This window comes from Myotis yumanensis, unplaced genomic scaffold (assembly GCF_028538775.1).
Source record: "Myotis yumanensis isolate MYYU_CA2020_CCGP unplaced genomic scaffold, mMyoYum1.0.hap1 SCAF_21, whole genome shotgun sequence".
NCBI classification, from domain to species: domain Eukaryota; kingdom Metazoa; phylum Chordata; class Mammalia; order Chiroptera; family Vespertilionidae; genus Myotis; species Myotis yumanensis.
In genome coordinates, this window is record NW_027223772.1 from 9044702 (window position 1) to 9061964 (window position 17263).

At 48.5% G+C, this 17263-nt stretch overlaps 1 protein-coding gene across 4 annotated transcripts in view; it reads left to right on the plus strand.

Moving 5' to 3' along the window:
* SLC35D2 (solute carrier family 35 member D2) overlaps nucleotides 1–17263 on the plus strand; it is a 51523-nt gene that overhangs the window by 33490 nt on the left and 770 nt on the right. For 2 of the 4 annotated variants that reach the window (XM_070400808.1, XM_070400810.1), the window contains 4 exons: nucleotides 1876–1968; nucleotides 7481–7548; nucleotides 15309–15387; nucleotides 16330–16412. In XM_070400808.1, the coding sequence (XP_070256909.1) occupies nucleotides 1876–1968; nucleotides 7481–7548; nucleotides 15309–15387; nucleotides 16330–16412 (323 nt within the window). Of the gene's footprint in view, nucleotides 1–1875; nucleotides 1969–7480; nucleotides 7549–9442; nucleotides 10879–15308; nucleotides 15388–16329; nucleotides 16413–17263 lie in introns of those variants that run through there. The other 2 variants (XM_070400809.1, XM_070400811.1) reach the window with 2 other exon arrangements.

Below are 17263 nucleotides of genomic sequence, written 5' to 3' on the forward strand. Positions count from 1 at the left end.
AAAAGATCAATAAAATATATTTTAAAAAAGAAAAAAAGAAAATTAGATAGGACAGGAAAAGATGCCACTCTTTTGAAGCAAAGTCAGAATATATAAAAGGGATTGTTCTGAAAGGCAAATTAAAGTTAAAAGCAGCTTTTTCCCATCATCCTCTGGGACAGGGAGACTGAGAGCAACTCCAGCGTGAGAGTCTGGGACGAGGGCCACAGTGAAGTCTGCTGCTTCCCGGGGCCATTGTGACTTTGTGCCTAACTTCCTCAAACCTCCGCTTCCTCCTCTGTGGACAGACGACTGGAGCGGGCAGCGGCTAAGTCCTGTCCGCAGTCCCCCCCTCGCTCAGTCCCGAGGGGCTGGTGGGCAGATGAGCTTTTCTTCTGAGTTGCTGCCCAGCCCTCTCCCCACCCAGCTGTTCTGGCAACTCTGAGGACGAGCCAGACATGCGTTTCTTTGTTCCAAGTTCTTTGTGTGGCCTGAGGGGGTTGCTCTGATGACAGGCTCATTCCCATGCGCTGCATTCACGGCACTGCCTTTCTCTGCACAGCCATTTGTTCTTTGATGGTGGCAGTTTCACAAAAACAGGTTTGTTGCCTTTTGAGAATCACAGTATGTCATCCTGTATGGAAAGTGGTGGAGAAGTGGTGTAGCCACTTTAATGAAGTAAATTTATGGGAGACTGGGACATGAGATACCTGGCGTCTTAACCTGCGGTTCTTCAATGGAAAGAACAAATGTTTCTAAGGAGTTCTGTTTATATTAACTTTATTTTTTAAAGAGCTCGCAAAGCCAAAGCTGGAACAATTTCCTTCCTTCCTTCCTTCCTTCCTTCCTTCCTTCCTTCCTTCCTTCCTTCCTTCCTTCCTTCTTGATTTCAGAGAGGAAGGGAGGAGAGAGAGATAGAAACATCAATGATGAGAGAGAATCATTGATTGGCTGCCTCCTGCATGCCCCTTATTGATGTTCTTGGTGAACGGAGGCGCAGAGATGAGTCGGACGACAGGATACAGAGAAGCAGAGGGCTACCACTCGCTCAGGCGAATAGCAAAGATCCTCTGATCCCTTGTGGCTTTTATTGGGGGTGAGCACAGCAAATAACAATGGAGTACAGCAAGTGACAATGATTAACAATGGGGTACAGCAAGTGACAATGATTAACAATGGGGTACAGCAAGTGACAATGATTGACAAACATGCTTTATGAAATATCAAAGCTAAGTTATACGTTACACTATTAATTTCCTATATTATATAAAGATTCTTTCCACCTGCAGCAGTGCACCCTCCCCTGAACTTTCCATGCCCTCAGGGACTATTCATCACGTCAAGGAAAGTTCTGCCTCGGAACAATAAGTCTCGCGTGCAAGACTTTGTTCTGACGCGGCCCGCGTGCAGGCTCACGCCTTCTCCCGGCAGAGCGTCCTCTTCTAGTTAACTTCTTTCCACTTGACCGCAACACCCCTTACTAGGGATCGGGCCCGCAACCCGGGCATCTGCCCCTGACCAGAATTGAACCCGGGACCCTTCAGTCTGCAGGCCAATGCTTTATCCACTGAGCCAAACTGGCTAGGACAATATATTAACATTTTTTATGTTCTTTATTTTGTCCCAGAGTTCTTCTTTTTAATAGCCTGCTTTAAAAAATGTTAGAATGTCAGAGAAGGGTGGAACTTTGGAGGTCATCCATCTGCGTCCGTTTTATCTGTCCTTTTCGTGCGAAACAAATGTTTATTCTGAGATGACAGTGTCCTTGAAGGGGAGCACTTCATGTCAGAAATGTGCTGGAAATCGTCCACTACAGAGCTGGTCAGGGTGCTTGCTCACCGCACACACTCGCGGTAGCGATGGACCTGCTGCTGAGCGGAGTTTCCGTTGTCGCAGGAGCTGGGCAAGTACGGAGTGCTCTTCTACAACGCCTGCTTCATGATCGTGCCGACCCTCATCCTCAGCGTCTCCACCGGGGACCTCCGGCAGGTGAGCGTGAGCGCCGGGCTGCCCTCACCAGCAGCGGCAGTTTTCATATGTAGCCGGCAGGTTTCATATGTTGCAGATACGGCCTGGGTTTCTTCCTTGAAGTAGAAATCTAGAAATTCCTAGAAACTCGTTCAACAGCTGATTGAAACTAAAAGCATACTTCCCGTAGGAACAATATCATGAATGGCATGGTGGCCAGAACAGAATTCTAGGTCCCTGTGAGCAAACCGGCTAAACAGTGTGTGATGACGTGCGCCACTTCCTCCTGCTCGCCTGCCTCCGTCCGTTTGATCACCAGACCCCGGAAGAGCCTTGCGGGTGGAGGGCTTTTTCCTCGCCGACAGTTGAATCAGGACAGCTTCTCCCCGTGGGTCATTTTCACCGGGGCTGCCTCCGTGTTAGATTGTGCACCGGACACCAGGGAGGAGGACTTTCTGTGCAGAGGTGTTAGTCTGCAGCAGGACACTGCGCTTTACTGGCCAAGTGTGGTTTGCACCAGGAGTCGATTCGTGAATTAGACTAAACGTCAGCTTCTGTTGTTGGTGGAAGGAGCACTTGCGGAGTCGGTTTTCCTGGCTGACTGGAGAGGGGCAGTGGTGTCAGTCAGGGGCGGGGGGTGAGCCTCTGCGTGGGGGTCCCTCCTGGGCCTCGACTTCACAGGCAGTTGGTCTGCTAAGAGCAGCGATTGCTAACAGATGGGGCCTCTGTGAAAACACTCAGTGGGTGAACTTTCTTTAGTCATTTGAATCGAAGTACTTATTTATTTAAAAAAATATTTTAAAAATTTAAAATTATGGCTGACACACAATAGTGTATTAGTTTTAGGTGTACAGTGTATTGATTAGACACTTACGTTTATATAACTTAAGAAGTGATCACCTGGGTAACCCCGGCATCCGTGCCCCTGACACCATATGTAGTGATCACAATATTATTGACTACATTCCCCAGGCTGTACTTCACATTCCTGCGACTGGTTCTATACCTGGCAATGCGCCAAAGAACATTTAGTGTGTTACAGTTGATGAACTATAAGTATGCCTTTTTATGATTAGAAAGTCCTTAAATGCAAAATGGAAAGGATTCAGACACCAACATATTTTTACAGTAATAATAAGTGTAAAGGAAGAAGTGCTCTATTGTTATTCATGAACTAGAGGCCCGGTGCACGAAATTCGTGCACTGGGGGTGGGGGGAATCCCTCAGCCTGGCCTGTGCCCTCTCACAGTCTGGGACCCCTTGCTCCTTACCGCCCGCCTGCTTGCTGCTCCCTACCACTCGGCTCGCTGCTCCTCAGTGCTGCCGTGGAGGTTCCTGCCACCTCCGCTGCACTCACCAGCCATGAGCCCGGCTGGATGAGCAGCACCCCCCCGCGAGGGAACTCATTGTAGCTCCAGGACCTGGTTGGTGTGGATCAGTAGTTAGAGTGTCCTCCCACACTTCAAAGGGTCATGAGTTCGATTCCAGGTGAGGGCACATACACAGGTTGTGGGTTGCTTGGGCAACTGATCAATGTTTCTCTTTCTCTTTCCCTCTCCCTTCCTCTCTCTCTAGAATCAATGAAAAGAACATATCCTTAGAGGAGGACTTAAAAAGAAAAAAAAATGCTGGTTTCGTTCAGTGGATAGTGCTTTTGCAGGCAGATTGAAGGGTACCAGGTTGGATTCCAATTGAAGACATATACCTGGGTTGCTGGCCTAATCCAGGGCCCTGATCGGGGATTCAGCAAGAGACAACCATTTGATGTCTCTCATATTAGTTTCTGTCTTTCTCCCTCCCTTCCACTCTCTGTAAATAAATAAATAAATAAATAAACAAACAAAAAAAATCAATGCAAAAATGTCCTCAGGTGAGGATTAACCAAAACAAACAAACAAACAAACAACCATTCCCAGTGTGATTATTGAAGGAGCATATGAACTATTTGTTGAATGAACGGGAAGGGATGAAACTTTGCTTTCTAACTGTTTTAGCAACTCTGCAAGCCAGAGGGTTTATTTTTATTTTTTAAAAAATATATTTTATTGATTTTTACAGAGAGGAAGGTAGAGGGATGGAGAGTGAGAAACATCGATGAGAGAGAAACATCAATCAACTGCCTCCTGCACACCCCCTACTGGGGATGTGCCCGCAACAAAGGTATATGCCCTTGACCAGAATTGAACCGGGACCCCTCAGTCCACAGGCCGATGCTCTATCCACTGAGCCAAACTGGTTACGGCCAGAGGGTTTATTTTTTATTTTCATTTTTATTGATTGATTATTTTAGAGAGAGGAAGGGAGCGAGAGAAACATCAGTGTGTTGTTCCACTTACTATTCTCTCTTTGGTTGCTTCTTGTCTGTGCCCTGACCAGGGATCCAACCTGCAACCTTGCTGTATCAGGAGGAGGTTCTAACCCACTGCTCAGGGTGCTGCCTGTCAGAGCCCCTCAACAAAATCCCTCTGGTGTGCCCTGGCCCCTGCTGTGGGTCGGAGCTCCTCTGCCACAGCAAAGGTTTGGGTTCCATTCTGTCAGGTTTTGGGTTTGACTCCTGGTCCAGGCTGACTGCTGCTCAGCAAGTGACCGAGGACCATTGAAGTCCATGTGCTCTAGTCATTCGGCGGGGACCCGGGGTTCCATGTCTGACTTGGCCGACTCTGATCCCTGCTACCCCCAGTCCTCCATCCAGGGCGACTTCAACTATAAAAGCTGCGTGGCCTCCAGCTAGGTTGCCCTTTCTATGGCTCGCCAGGCTTGGTTTCTCCACAGTTGCCCTGGGAGGCGGATTTCCAGCTTCCCAGGGAGAGCGCCCTCCACTCCGGACTCCCAGGGAGAGCCGGTTGGGGGCATGAATGCTGGCTGACCTCTGCGGTTGCCCCACCAGCCCCGATCTCCCCTGCCTGTGGCCCCGCCCCTCACTTCCTGATCTCAGATAAGGGGACCACAGGCACCTCAGTACCCAGTCCCCTGGGTGCCGCCATGTCTGTGGCCCCGCCCCTCCCTTTGCCATTGCAGATCAGAGGGCTGCAGGCATGGTTGCACCCAGGGCCTGCACCTGGTGCCCTGGATGCTGCCATGCCTGCTGCTCCACCACTCCCATCTCCATTGCAGATCGGGGGCTGCAGGCACTGCTGTACCCGATGCCCTGTGTGCCGCCATGCTTGTGGCCCCGCCCCTCCCTTCGCATGGCAGATCAGAGGGCTGCAGGCAGGCTGCACCCTGGGCCTGCACCTGGTGCTCAGGGTGCTGCCACGCCTGCTGCCCCACCCCTCCCTTCTCCATTGTAGATCCGGGGGCTGCAGGCACGGCTGCACCGGATGCCCTGGGTGCCGCCATGCTTGTGGCCCCGCCCCTCCCTTCGTGATCGCATATCCAGGCTTCAGGCACCACCTTTCCCTTCAAGATCGCAGATCAGGGGACTGCAGGCTAGTTGGCATCCCTGGCCCCTGTGGTCCTGCACCCCGGCTCTCTCTTCCTCCGATTGCCATGGCGATCACCAGCACCCCTGACAGAGGTGTCGCCTGGCCTGCTGGGCTTTCTGATGGCGATCACCGCAGGGCTGCCTTTGCCCGCCCCCCAGCTGTGCCCTGCCACCATTCTTCCATCTTTCCCCTTTTGCCTCCCATCATTGCACCTATGTATGCAAATTAGCCGCCATCTTTGTTGGCGGTTAACAGCCATCTTTGCTGACAGCTAATTTGCATATACTCACTGATTAGCCAATGAAAAGGGTAGCGGTCGTACGCCAATTACCATGTTTCTCTTTTATTAGTGTAGATTATTTTATGTGTGTTTAAATAAATGTTGTGCTACCTTATTTTTTAAAATGCTACCCACACAGCCTCATCATTATGAGAGACGAAACTAAAACCTGTATTAACTTTCGGAGGCATGAATCCCAATGTTGCCATGACTCAGGAACATTCCTGCATCGCCCCCTGGTTAAGTGGCATCAGGCATAGAGAACTTCCGTTCACTGTTCACACACATACCTGCCATTCTTTGGGGAGGCCAGTGTTTTAGTTGGGGGAGTGTGGTTTCCTCCTGTTCCTCATTTTATCTGACTTTCAGACACAGAGCCTTCCGTAGTTTCTGTTTGGTTTTGACCTTAGTCCTGGCGTCAGCCATGGGGATGTTCCTGCCCCTTTGATTGGCCTGGGGCTTGCCAGTCAATATGACAGGTTTGTACTCACTGCATACTTTTCTTTCACAAGTAAGCATTTTTTTTGAAAAAAGTTTTAAGATGGAGACTTTCCAACCTATGCAGAAGGAGAGAGAATAGTGTAACAATCCCCATGTACCCAGCAACCAGTTTCAGAAATTATCAGCATTTAATGTGTGTCTTTTTTTTTTTAATCCTCAACGAGGATACCTTTTCCATTGATTTCCAGAGAGAGTGAAAGAGAGGGGGAGGTGGGCGTGGGGGGGGGGGGGGGAGACATCGACGTGAGAGAAACATTGATCGTGCACTGACTGCGGCTGGGAACCCTGCGACCTGGTACATGCCCTTGACCAGGAATCAAACTCCTGATCCTTTGGTCCTCAGGCTGACACACTAACTGCTGAGCCAAACGGGCCAGGGTATGTGTATCTTTTTGATAAGAGAGGTGGACAAAGCATCACTAATGAAATGATGACAGTGGAGTGTGACAAGGTTGTAGTTATCAGATGAGAGAATCCTACTTAATTGGTTTAAACAATTTGAATTATAAACTTAAGGATTTAAATAATTTTGAACATAAAATTATTAAAACTTGGCTAACAGTATTGCTTAACAGAAAGTGAGTAGAACTTACATTTAATCATGTTATTCAGCAATACTTATGTATAGTCTTGAGTCACCTTAAAATTATTTTTGGAGGCGGGCAAGAGACAAATCATGAATAAATACTCCTTTTTATTGTCACCTGTCATTTCAAGAGGTTTGATTTTATTTTCTCAGCTAGGGACTAAGAGCAGAGAGTGAGTCCTAAACTTCTCTGTCTACTGGCTCCTCCACCAAAGTACTTTATTGCTTCATAAATAGCAAATAATTGTTTACTTGTTTATGATACTTCCTAAGCATTTGCAAGTTCTTGAAAACTTAAAGTTTTCTTAAGTTCATAATTAATAATTAATGCAAGTATTATTAATTTTATAATAAGCTTTCTTCTAAGGTTATTTTATAGAAAGTAAACCTAACCTGATTTTGTGACTGCAATTTTAGTGAAGATTTAATGATAACCATAGCAACATAGCTACCATTTTCTTCTTGTCACCCGAAAGGTTCTAAACAATTTTTTATTAAATCCTCAGATCGATTTTTTGAGGAAGTTTTAAGAAAATAATCCTTATTTTGTAAAATGAACCTGAGGTTTTAGAGAAGAAAAGTAATTTGCCCAATCTCACATAACTGGTACTGCTTAGGATTTTAAAAAATACATATTTTCTGTTGGGGAAATTGGTTCCTGTACTAAATAAAATGAACAATTTGGTAAAACCAGTAGATCTAAACTGTACTGTTATTAATCTAATCATTCGTTTCCTTCAGGCTACTGAATTCAACCAATGGAAGAATGTCCTATTTATCATACAGTTTCTTCTTTCCTGTTTTTTGGGGTAAGAAATCATAGATAAGTACAAGCTTTGGTCTATGGCATCTCTTGACAGGTAATATAAAAAAATATACATTCTCTCTGTTCTGTCAAAATTCCTTTGTTTGGGCTTCTCCACTTTTCTCTGGAAAGTACCCCTGTAGCAGAGGAGTGGACTGGGACCCATGTCACATGTCACATTCTATTCCAAACATGATGTTGCCTATTGATTTCCGACACTCGTTTGACATGAAGCCAGCAGTTGGACATCCTCCAAGGGGTCCTGGACTGTAAGAGGGCGCAGACCGGGCTGAGGTACGCCCCCCCCCCCCCCCCCCCCCCAGTGCATCAATGTCATACACTGGGCTTCTAGTGTTATTATAAACTTGAAGAGAGACTTTTTTCACTTGAAATTTACTATGTAACCATTCCATGAAGGGAATCAAGAAGTGAGCCCTCTGGGGGAGCTGTCCTGTAAGTGTTGTGGCCTGCGGAGCTGGGTGGGAGCTGTCACTCTCTGGGGCTTGACCCCATCTGTGTGCAGTTCCATATACCACCCCCCGCCCCCATTTAATAATGTGCTTTTTAGAAAACAAATACTCTCCTGTTAAAAGTTTTTAGTATACTATTTTATCAGTACTCACTTTGCAAATGAAATGTCCTAAAGCATAGTAATTATAAATAAATTAGTAAAAATGATGAAATCATTAACATTTTGGATTTCACCCAACTTTAAGGATGAAAACTTGGTAGGTCTCAGTTTTTTAAGTACAGTGGGACCTTGACTTACGAGTGTCCCGACTAACGAGTTTTTTGAGATACCAGTTGTCTCTCCGCCGATTTTTTGCATTGAGTTGACAGAGTAATTTGAGTTAACGAGCTCCTTAATGAGCTCCTTAACGAGCTCAGTCTCGGAATGTATTAAACTCATAAGTCAAGGCCCCACTGTAGGTCTTTTGAGGTCACTAAAATCATCACATCATTCCACCAGCTAAGTGTCTGAACTGTGGAATCAAATGGTCTGTGTTTCAGTTGTGGTTTTGCCACTTATTATCAACTAGAGGCCCGGTGCACGAAATTCATCCACGGGGTGGGGGGAGGGTGTCCCTCAGCCCGGCCTGCACCCTCTCCAATCTGGGACCCCTTGGGGGATGTCCAATTGCCGGTTTAGGCCCAATACCAGGGATCAGGCCTAAACCAGCAGTCAGACATCCCTCTCATAATCCGGGATTGCTGACTCCTAACCACTCGCCTGCCTGCCTGCCTGATTGTCCCTAACCACTTCTGCCTGCCAGCCTGATCGCCCCCTAACTGCTCCCCTGCTGGCCTGGTTGACACCTAACTGCTCCCCTGCCGGCCTGATCGCCCCCTACTGTCCTCCCTTGCCAGCCTGATCACCCCCAACTGCCCTCCCCTTTAGGCCTGGTCACCCCTAACTGCCCTCCCCTGCCAGCCTGGTTGCCCCCAACTGCCCTCCCCTGCTGGCCATCTTGTGGTGGCCATCTTGTGATGACATTGCACCTAGGCTTTTATTATATAGGATGGTTCTTGGTTAAATTATTTGTCGAGCCTCAGTTTTCTTACCTCTAAACTGGGAACAATGAGCTAAACTTTAGCTGCTAAAGTATCTGATTTATAAGGTGGGCTTCTGTGAACTAAATGAGCAAAGAGCACTTAGAACAGTGCTAGACACATATGGAAATGCTCAATAAGTATTATATATTGTTAATATTTCTGTTTCTTGAGGCCAGCCTGTTCAGTTTGGCTGTCCTCCCTCTCTCTCTCTCTCTCTCTCTCTTAATTCTCACCTGAGAATATGTTTTATTGGTTTTAGAGAGAGGAAGGGAAAGAGAGAGAAACATCTATTGGTTGCCTCCTGTACCCACCCCAACCGGGGATCAAACCCACAACCTAGGTAGGTGTCCTGCCCAGAAATCAGACCTGCAACCTATGGGACGACGCTCCAACCAACTGCACCACGCGGCCAGGGCTTGCTGTCCTTCGTTCATTCCGGATAGATCTGGGTCCACCTTAGCATGGATTTGAGAGTTTTCTTCTGTGGTGTACACTTTACTCCAGGGTCCAGTGTTCATTCTGAAGCTGCTCTATAGAGAAGCTTCCATTTCGGCCTGGAGGGTTTTCCAGAACTTTCTGCAGTTTCCCACTTAAAGGACACTGGGATGGGCCCATTGCTTCTTCGCCGTAGTAGCAACCAGTGTGAGCTCTGAGAACGTCCTTGGGTTTCAGAACAACTGGCGCTGGGCTCGGGCTGCCCCATCTCTCAGGTCCCTGCTCAAGGAGCGTCCACCCCAGACTCCAGAGGCCTCAGACGCTCAGCCTCCTACTTATGGTCACTGCTTTCAAGTTTGCATTTCAAACTTTTTCAACCACCGAACCTCCATTCCAAGTTGAAAATAAATTTAAAAAATTATAACACTTTAAAAATGTGATTTAAAAGCCAATGGAATGGTGAAGAAGAGGGGCTTTCTTTGGAGTTACGGTGAAGGGCTCAGCGTTAAGAAATGCTATTTGTAATCAGGAGTTTGTAAATAAAGCGTATGACGGAGTGAAAGTGTGTCGGGAAGATAAGCGGGACTGTGGGAGCGAAGATTGTAACACACAGACTGGAAGTAAGCTGAGCAGTTGGATTTTAAAAGCTGGTTCTGCAGGTCTTTTTAATCTCGCTGAGAAATGACAGGTTCCGATTCATACCGGCCACTGGCACCCACCCCCAGGCCCGAGGACAATTATCCTAATATGTTTCTGCCCCAGTAACAGGCCCTTTAATCCCACGGAAGCAGTAATGTATTCCTTAATAAAAACACAAAAGCATCAAATTTCCCTACTCGGGGGATAAAAAGTGTTCTATTCTTTGAACTGTCGTTGATACTGGCGAGATGCGGCATACGAGAGAAAACAGGATGCTGTGGATTGCTGGGCAATGGGCCGGCAGAGCTTTGAGGTTTGCAGATATTCCCATAATTCCCCAGCAAACAAATCTTAGTGTATGATCGATGCTCTAAGAAGATGGGCCCTATTCATCCCATGACCAGCGTCCTCACACGTCATGGAGGCCTGGGGTTGAAGAGTCCTACCAGAGATGGCAAGATGAGAATTCTTGACATTCTTTAAAACCTGGAATTATAGAAGAGTCATGTTCCGAGTACCGTTGTGGTCGGTGCAAGAGTGTTAAAGTGCCTTTTAGTATCTGAACATCTGTTTTGAATTTCTATATATGCTTGTGCATGGGATGGTAACCAGCAGCAGGTTGTAAATGAGGTCATTTAAATTCTGCTTGTGACTGCCACCAGCGTGTCAGACAGGCTTGGGTAAATATTTGTGTGTGTGTGTCATTTGCAGAAACAGAAAGAAACCTTTGAGCAGGGGTTCTGGTCCAGGGCTGTCCGCATGGGCACCTCTATCCCTTTGGGAAAGCTGGCATATGCTATCTAAAGAGATGTATATCATATACTAGTGGGCCAGTGCATGAAATTCATGCATGGGGGGGCTGTCCCTCAGCCTGGCCTGCACCCTCTTCAATCTGGGAACCCTTGGGGGATGTCTGACTGCCTGTGGGATCAGGCCTAAACCGGCAGTCAGACATCTGTCTTGCAATCAGGGACTGCTGGCTCCTAACTGCTCACCTGCCTGCCTGCCTGATTATCCCTAACCACTCTGCCTGCTGGCCTGCTCACCCCCAACTGCCCCCCCCATCGGCTTGCTTTTCCCTCAACTGCCCCTCCCACTGGCCTGATTGCCCCCAACTGCCCCCCCCACCGCCAGCCTGCTTGCCCCCAACTGCCCCCCCCCCCCACCGGCCTGATCACCTCCAACTGCCCTCCCTTCATGGCCTGATTGCCCCTAGCTGCCTCTGCCTCGGCCCCGCCACCATGGCTTTGTCTGGAAGGTCTCCCGGAAGGTTTCCCAGTCTAATTAGCATATTACCCTTTTATTAGTATAGATGTGCTATTATTTTTCAAATGCACACAGATGATATGCAATTTAAAAAATGCAGAATGGAAAAAAGCTGCTGAGTATTTGCAGTGCTTTTAAATATCTTTGCATTTTATTCATCCACAGGTGCCCAAATCAAAACTATCATATGCAGGTCGGCTTTTTGGTGTTAAAAGTGGTCTGGTTTCCTTTGGACTGAGTTAATAGAGGTTCTTTTAGTTTAGAACCTGGGTCTTTACCAAAGGATTGCACAGGTACTTATTTGCATATAGAAATACATTATGTTTCTTAGAAAAAAACAACAACACTACTTTGATCTCAGTGGTTTTATATTCACTCTCTTTGGGGACACCTAGTGGTTACACTAAGAAGTGCAGCCTTTCTGTGGAGATGCCATTTGTTACCAAGATCTGCTGGCTAATTCAGACCCCCCCCCCCCCCCCCCCATGCCCAGGACGTTAGAGAGGGGGCTTCTCCCCAGCTGGCCAGTAAGTGTCCTGGTCGCCCACACTCGTGGTAGATGGACATTGGAGTCTTAGATCCAAGGTGTCCGTGATTCTGAACGCAGCCCAGATGGTTTCACTAAAATGTGGGATGGAGAAAATGCATGACCAGAACCCTGGGATAGGAACCAAAGCGAAAATAAAACTATAGGACTTCCATGCTGGCCCTGGTGTGAGGCTGCAGTGCTGGTGAGGAAGCCTGCTGGACGCTTTCCGGTGTCCCAGTTGGGGTGGTCCCCTGCCCTGGGCTGCACTCTCTGATGTAGACTCTGAGCTCCTGCAGAGCAGATGCTGGGGGCACTGTCTCTTACCCCCCCCCCGCCCCCCCCCCCCCCACGCCCAGCAGAGCCGCCACTCACAACCGCAGGCTGCGCTTTTTAATCTTTTCATTTTATGCATGAGCAGGATTATTCATAGTTCCTTGGGGCTCTACATTAATGTTGAATTTATTTAAAATGTAAAAATTAAAACGGAGATTTCGTTAAGCCTTTAATATATAAATACTGCTGCTCTATTTATAAAGCCAGTAATTTTTGCATAGCATAATTTTACTTTCATTATTTGATTAATGGTTTGCTATCTAAAGTTTAACTGATTAAAATCTCCTAAACAATTTACTGTAAATTAGTTCCATTTACAACTTAGTGAATTAAAAGGTTTTTAACCTTTAAAAATGCATTTACAATCTGCTTTATCTGATTTCCCCCCAGTAATTTCAGGCCCTAATGCGGCCCTAGCAAAGCTGATGAACCTGGTGGCTTTGCACAGCAAAGCAGCCCTTTGAAACCTAAGAAACCAAAGTTGAAAATGTCATAAATCAGCTTCTTTTCAACATGCGAGTAGCATGTACCAATTTACTCAGATTCCCCAGCTCCTTTCAGATGAAACCTGCAAGTCTGTCAGCTGCGCATTTCAAATTAAAGCCACACAGGTCAAGATGAAGGCTTCTCTCACTTGTCAAATTATTGCAATTACCTCGATAACAGACATTTTCCTGAGAATTACAAAATTGAAGATTGTAATTGAGTCTGTTCCTCAGCTTTATGTTAACGCGTGATGTACTTTAATCTTTGTTCTCTACCACCCCTGCTAATCTACACTAATAAAAGACAAACATGCCAATTGACCTTACCTTCGCTATGCCTTAAGCCATGCCCACCAGCCAATCAGAGTGGCTATATGCAAATTAACCCAACCAAGATGGCGGCTGGCAGCCACGGAGCTGGAGCAAGCAGGAGGCTTGGTTGCCCCAGTGATGGAGGAAGCCAAGCTTCCCGCACATCCTGGCTGGCTCTGAGCTCCACTCAAGGCTACAAAGTTTCAATTGTTGAAGGTAAATAAATCCCAGAATAAGAAAAAGAAAAAAAGGAGAGGCTGGAGCTTCCATCACCGGGGGGCTTGGCCAGCCTGAAAACGGCCCTCAGCCCCTCACCCAGACTGGCCAGGCACTCCAGTGGGGACCCCCACCCTGAAGGGGGTGTGACCAGCTGCAAACAGCCATCAGCCCCTCACCCAGGCTGTCCAGGCACCCCAGTGGGGACTCCCACCCTGAAGGGGGTGTGACCAGCTGCAAACATCCATCAGCCCCTCACTCAGGCTGGCCAGGCACCCCAGTGGGACCCTCACCCTGATCCGGATCACCCTTCAGGGCAAACCAGCTGGCCCCCACCCATGCATCAGGCCTCTATCCTATATAATAAAAGGATAATATGCAAATTGACCCTAACAGCAGAACGACTGGGAATGACTGGTCACTATGACACACACTGACCACCAGGGGGCAGATGCTCAATGCAGGAGCTGTCCCCTGGTGGTCAGTGCGCTCCCACAGGGGGAGCTCTGCTCAGCCACAAGCCAGGCTAATGGCTGCCAGCACTAAGGATGTCCGACTGCAGCTTAGGCCTGCTCCCCGCTGGCAAGTAGACATCCCCCGAGGGCTGCTGGGTTGCCAGAGGGATGTTTGACTGCCATCTTGGGCCCGATCCCCAAGGGAGCAGGCCTAAGCCAGCGGGTGGACATCCTCCAAGGGGTCCCAGACTGCAAGAAGGCATAGGCCGGGTGGAGGGACCCCCCGAGTGCACAAATTTTTGTGAGCGGGCCTCTAGTAAAATAATAAACATCTCAGGCCAAACGCCATTACTGTTCTGATTCTGATTCTGTTACCAGCAGTGAGAGATCTAGGCCTGGATGGAGACTGAGCGCTGACTTCCCGCAGGATTTATCCTCCAGGTGCACTGGCTGAGTCCTGTCTTAGGGTTCCCTCTGCTCCTGCCTTCCAACTGGGATTTGGCTTTAATATCCAGTGTCCTTCTCTCCCTGCTATGTTGATTGTGATCTCTGTCAGCATTTAATCACCCGATTCAGGTGGGTGGTATGCTGCACCCGACTTGTGTTGAAGCCAGTTTCCTTCACTCCTTGGTTGAAACGAATCTCTTTCTTCCTGTCCCTGAGGCTGGGTTGTAGATTCTCTCCTGGGCGGGTATATTCTCCTGTCTGGTGCCTGGGCACAGTCTGTGGTCATTCTATTGACAAGTGGGTATGAAGTACTGGCAGGGTCGACTGCCTGTCGCGTTAACTTTGGCGTCGCTGACATGGACACCCATTCACGTCCATCGCCTTTGTCCAAAGCCAGCAGCTGCTCGCCGACTTTCCCTCCTGACACCTGTGCTTCTCAGCACTGGCTGCTCGTGGGCTTCCTCTCCGAGCCGAGACTGCCTGCGCCCCCCCCCCCCCCCCCCTCCGCCCCAGCACCACTGGAAGGAGGGCTCTGCCAGGCACCACTGTGTGGAAAAGGGCACCAGCTGCCTGGCTGGTGGCCGGGGTTAGAGTGCGGGCTGTGCACCGGGGGCTCTCAGGTTCAATTCTCTCTGTCTCTCTCTCTCCCTCTCTCTCCCTTCCTCCCTTTTACTCTCTCTAAAACAACAAATCAATGGAAAAAAATTTCTTCGGGTGAGGATTAACAACAGCAAAAAAGTGCACCAGGTGATTCTGATGCACAGAGGGGATTAAAACCCAGTGCTGTAGTGTAGCTGTCAAACAAAAGATTTCAGATCGTTTAAAAAAATCTCATTGTCCTTCATTAAAAAAAAATCTCATTGTTCTTACCCCCTTTCTGAGGAAACATGAATGGGAAAGAGACAGACAAAGTGAAAAAGACACTTAAGGTAGGAAGTCTGGCAAATGCACGACTGGACCATTCTCCTGTGAAAGGGCAGAGTTAAAAAGACTTTTAATATGTAGGTTATAGAGCCCATTAAAGTGCCCGCGGGGTCACCCTCCGACTGAGGCAGCCGTGGTTCTCACGTGCTCAGGCGTCCCTCCCTCGCAGGTTCCTGCTGATGTACTCCACCGTGCTGTGCAGCCACTACAACTCGGCGCTGACCACCGCCGTGGTGGGAGCCATCAAGGTAAGGGGTGAAGCCGGGGATGTGGAGTCGAGTCGGGACTTCCCGTGAGCCCAGTCTTCGCCGTAGAAACCGAGTTTGACTTTATTGTTATTAATGGAGTAAGAAGGGAGGCTGTGACATTTCCACCGGTGCCTGGGCGATCACTTCTTCCGTCTTCTAACCCAGAAAACGGAGGGAGGACAAGCTCATTGGAAAGGGGGAGGCAGATTATGATGTTTTAATTGGGGGTCGTGCAGGGGCATGGTCTGGGAAATGGAGTAAAAAAGCTGAAACATGGCCAACCTCCCCCGCTCACCGAGACGCCCTGCCATTGGCACGTTGTTTTCCTGGGAGGATCTGCCAGCGAAGAAAGGGAACCCTTGTGAAGAGGGCCGCTCAGTGACAAGGTGCCCGCTCACGTGGGCCCTGGGCGTGTGTGTGTGTGTGTGTGTGTGTGTGTGTGCAGGCAGCTGAGGGCACACATGGATGAAGAGGACAGGGGTCTGCGTTCTCTTCCACGTTGCTTTGTCTTCCTACTCACGTGGACTAGGTGGGGAAGCTGCCTGGGCCCGGGAGGCTGTCCGCAGGCTGCCCAGAGGCCTCCTGGGATACGCTGGGCAGAGCTCGGCCTGGAATTGATGAGACGTCTCTGCTCCGTTCAAGTTTAGGGTCAATATAATGAAAGTTCACGACCCAGTGATGGTAGAGAGATGGGGTCTGGAAAGTTGGTTATTACCCAACTCTTACCTCTGCTTCCTGTGTGTGAAGCATGAATAATGCAGTCTTCTGTGATTGCCATGCCATAGTTCACTTCATTTTTTTTTTTAACTGCAATGGAACATTCTGTGAGCACCTACTATGTGCAAAGCAACTAAAAGACTTAGTTTCAGTTTTCACCTTGGACATGTATTTTCCCCCTAAATTCTTCACTTTTAAAATGACTGACCGTCTCTTTCCCTGCAGAACGTATCCATTGCCTACATTGGGATGTTAGTCGGTGGAGACTACGTTTTCTCTGTGTTAAACTTCATAGGGTTAAATATTTGGTAAGTGGGGTTTATAAGTGAACTCATTTTTGCAAAATATGAATTTCTAAAAGTCTGACTAATCTATAATAATAAAAGCATAATATGCAAGTTGACCAAAGGACCGAACAGCAGAACGACCGTCTGGACGACCACGCTATGACATGCACTGCCACCAGGCCAGCCAAGGTGGATGTGATGTGATTGGTTGAGGGGTCCCGCCATTGCCTCACGATTGCCCCGCAGAGGGGGGCCCAGGCCAGCCAAGCAATTGCACCCCACGCCTTTTGCCCACAGAGGGCGGCGACCAGTGGTGGGGGAGGGGGGGTGCAGCATCGCACAGATGGCAAGCAGTGGCAGTGGCGGGGGCGGGGCCAGCTGCCAGCAGCCGGGGGAAGGAAAGCCCCAACAGACCCTGATTGCCAGCCAGGTCTAGGGACCCTACCCGAGGAGGCTCAGATCGCGAGAGGGTGCAGGCCGGGCTGAGGGACACCCCCCCCCCCGCCCGTGCATGAATTTTGTGCACTGGGCCTCTAGTGTGTTATAAGTGAAGGAGTAGTGTTTTGACATGCCAATTTCTAAGATAATTTCACTTAAACCACTCAGTTCATCTGTTTCCCCTTGTGTGTCAGGAGTAATGAACAATCCAGGGCTGAGGTCAGCTTTAATCCATGCGCCTTCCTCCTGGAAGAGCCCCCGTCTGTCTCCCTCTGGTGCAGTGGCCTCCTTAAACTTGTGTGCCGTCAAAGCACCACATGCTGAGGATAGCGGGAGGGAAGACCAAAATACTTTTAAAGGGCATTTTGGGGTCCCAGACATGGGGCGCTATTTTAGGGTAATGTATAGTTTATTCAGTAATAACCAAGGGCTTA